The 3,493-nt window shown below is 42.9% G+C and overlaps 1 protein-coding gene across 3 annotated transcripts in view; it reads right to left on the reverse strand.

Annotated features, from left to right (window-relative positions):
- The window catches only part of SLC26A8 (solute carrier family 26 (anion exchanger), member 8), a 108,839-nt gene that overhangs the window by 60,376 nt on the left and 44,970 nt on the right, over positions 1 to 3,493 (reverse strand). For all 3 annotated transcript variants that reach the window (XM_011986578.1, XM_011986579.1, XM_011986580.1), the window contains one exon: positions 785 to 867. In XM_011986578.1, the coding sequence (XP_011841968.1) occupies positions 785 to 867 (83 nt within the window). The remainder of the gene's footprint in view (positions 1 to 784; positions 868 to 3,493) is intronic.

A 3,493-nucleotide genomic window follows, 5' to 3' on the forward strand; every position in this document is an offset into this window, starting at 1 on the left:
TTGCTCAAGGGCACCAGTTCTGGCCGGGCACCGTGGCTCACGCCTGAAATCCCAGCACTATAGGAGGCCGAGGCAGGAGGATTGTTTGAGCCCAGGATTTTGAGACCAACCTAAGCAACATTCAAAATGCTATCTCTACTAAAAATGCAAAAAATTAGCGGGGCGTGGCAGTGCACGCCTGTGGTCCCAGCTACTCAGAGAGCTGAGGTGGGAGGATCACTGGAGCCTGCGAATTCAAGGCTGCAGTGAGCCGTGATTGCGCCACTGCACTCCAGCCTAGGCAACAGAATGAGACCCGGTGTCAAAAATAAATACATAAATAAAAGTAGGGCATCAATTTAGTCTAAGTTTGTGAAGGCAGAAGGAACGTTCATCTTCTGAACACAGAGCCACAGGAGAGAGGCTAGAAAAACCGAGGCATCTCTTGTCTGCTCCTTGAGAATTAATCAGAGAGGTATGGTAGTTCAGAAGGCCTATCATGTGCTATTAAAAAAACACATGAGATTCTCTGGTATTCAGTGCATATAACAGTCTTCCTGGATAAGAGGACTGGCTCAACTATAAGAGAGACAGAGAAGACTATAAGCTGACAGACTATAAGCTGACCAGAGAAGACCCAACGAGTTGTCCCTAGCCCTTCTCCTTTCATGAACCTCTGTGTTCTGAAATGAATTTTGCTTTAGCCAGAGACTGCTAGTAGAAAATATCAATCAGGCTGTGTGGTCAGAGGCTAAGAGAGGGTATCAGAAAGAGAAATGCAATCTTGAAGAGTGGAATTACTGACCTATAAGGAATCATGTCAATAAGCGTCTGGCTGGTTTCTGTGGCCATGGTTATCTTGTTTGCAATCACAGTGAAGCCAATAATCTGTAGGGGGTAAAAAAAAAAAGGGAGGGGTGGCATATGATTACCTAAATATAGTGCATCGCTTCCAGTAGCAGAGTTGCCCATAGCCTCTGGCAGGACAGAAAATGAAACAGGCAGCAGTCCCTATGCATGCAAGTCGGAGAGAGAGGCGTGGCTAGTTCAGCAGAGCAAGGCAGGCATTAGAGATCTTTCCTGAAGCTTTTGGTTCTCTAAGCTCCTTTTGGCATTGTAGCCAGAGTGCGAAACAACTTGGTCTGTGACACGTGATGGAAACAACTTGGTCTGTGACACGTGATGGAAACAAATGGATGCCATGAACTTCTGTAGCCCCACCAACTTTATTTATTTTTTCTTGTTTTAATATTTAATATCTTTGAATCTCAATGGCTTTCAGTGAGATTGATCCACTTAAATACAGAATGACTTGGAAAATACCTGTCTCTTTGCTCCTCTTTAAATCTGATTAAGGGTAAAAAAAAATAATTTCCTAACAGAAGCAAGAGCCGCGCCTCATAGTCACTGGTAAGAATTATAATGTAAATTGATTGTGAGTCCTTAAGAACTCCATATGCCAGGCTATTTGAAGATCACTTTCTACCCAGAGTAAGAAAACAATGTTGCTCAAGGGCACCAGTTCTGGCCGGGCACCGTGGCTCACGCCTGAAATCCCAGCACTATAGGAGGCCGAGGCAGGAGGATTGTTTGAGCCCAGATGTATATTTCAGAGTGTATCAGGAAGTGGGGAATCTCCCCACCAACTTTAAACATCTAGATTAATATAAACATGTTTTCGGATAATGGCTGTATCAAGTTTTCAGTTTCAAAAGTTTTTAGTTCCAGGTACATTGTAATAATACAGATAAGCCTTTCAGGGGCTTGTTGAGGTATATGAAGAGAGAAACATGATTAACCCTTAATAATGTGGAGCAACATTTAATTGCACAAAGAAAAAGTTCTGTAGCAAAGCAAGTACCTGCTTTCTGCCCGCTTTCATTTACTTCTAAAAATGGCAATTCTCCCTTCAGTCCCTGACTTTTAATTAGAGGGAAAAGAGACAACCTAGCAGCTGTTATAGCTTATAAAGACTCTGCATTGATGCGGATTAAACCGGAGACAAGACACCTCCATTCCTAGGTTTTAAAATAGCAGTTATACAGTTGCTTTATCCCATTCTTCCTACTAACACGTATGTCTTTCCCCAGCATCTACTGCAGGAGTTCAACCAGACGCTGAACAGGACAGCAGCTGGCTAACCTGTGATACTGTTATCAGACGAATACCCCTAGGAAGTCTACAGATTAGAATGGAAGGAAGAATCTGGATTACAGCTTGGATCAGAGAAGAAGAGTCTTGGTTTCCATATAGTTAAGAGGCAAGAAGTATGGCATGTATGGCAAGGAACTCTTATTTCCAGTATAAAGGTAATATTTGCTCACAGAGAAAAATGAAGTAAATATGAAACATTGAAAAACAGAAATAACTCATCCAAAGACAACTATTGTTACTTTTTTTGTGTTTGCTATACAGCTTAAATAGACATAAATTATGAACATATAGTGTGTATAATTTCTTATAGCCAAGGGTCCTTTGAATTACCAGTATAGTCTACCTGGATCTCAGTTGTTGTGTTGAAAATTTTCCTAAATATTGAGTCTGCTCTTTTTTTTTTTTTTTTTTTTTTTTTGAGACGGAGTTTTGCTCTTGTTGCCCAGGCTGGAATGCAGTAGTGCAATCTCAGCTCACTGCAACCTTTGCCTCCTGGGTTCAAGTGATTCTCATGCCTCAGCTTCCTAAGTAGCTGGGATTACAGGCATGTGCCACAACACCTGGCTAATTTTTTTAGTAGAGATGGGATTTCACCAGGTTGGCTAGGCTGGTCTTGAATTCCTGACCTCAGGTGATCCTCCTACTTTGGGCTCCCAAAGTGCTGAGATTACATGTGTGAGCCATCGCACCCGGCTGAGTCTGCTCTTAAGGACAGATTGATAGATGTGTGCAGTTTCCTCCAGCACATCTAAACATTAGTAGTTTCTTCGTGGGTGCTGTGAGAGGCATTTTAGACCCTAGACCATGGGTGCCTCCATCCTCCCTGTCTCATTTTCCTCACCGCTAGGGGTAACAGGGAGGTCTTTTTCTAGTTCTAACCTGCATCTCTAATCCCTGCTATGTGGCAGAAACTGTGTCCCCATCACTTGACTTGACATGTGTATAGGTAGTGTATTGCAGGCTTCAATAGCCTGTGAGCACAAAGTAGGTCACAAAAAAGGTTAATGCCTAAATTGCAATTGTTCTAAGCCTTCACCTATTTTATTGCTGGACCTCTGTTTCCTCCCCTACCTCACCTCGTGGGGCATTGTAATTACTTATAGCATTCTCCAAAGGAATATACCCTCCCTCCCACCCTCCCTCCCTCCCTCTCTTCCTTCCTTCCTTCCTTTTCTTCTTTTCGTTTCTTTTTCTTCTTTTCTCTTTTCTTTTTTCTTCTTCTCCTCCTTCTTCTTTCTTCCTTCTTCTTTTATTTTTTAGACAGAGTCTTGCTCTGCTGACCAGGCTGGAGTGCAGTGGTGCAATCTCAGCTCACTGCAACCTCTGCCTCCGGGGTTCAAGCAATTCTCCTGCCTCAGCC

The sequence above is a fragment of the Mandrillus leucophaeus genome, unplaced genomic scaffold, assembly GCF_000951045.1.
Source record: "Mandrillus leucophaeus isolate KB7577 unplaced genomic scaffold, Mleu.le_1.0 Scaffold3, whole genome shotgun sequence".
Taxonomy (NCBI): Eukaryota; Metazoa; Chordata; class Mammalia; order Primates; family Cercopithecidae; genus Mandrillus; species Mandrillus leucophaeus.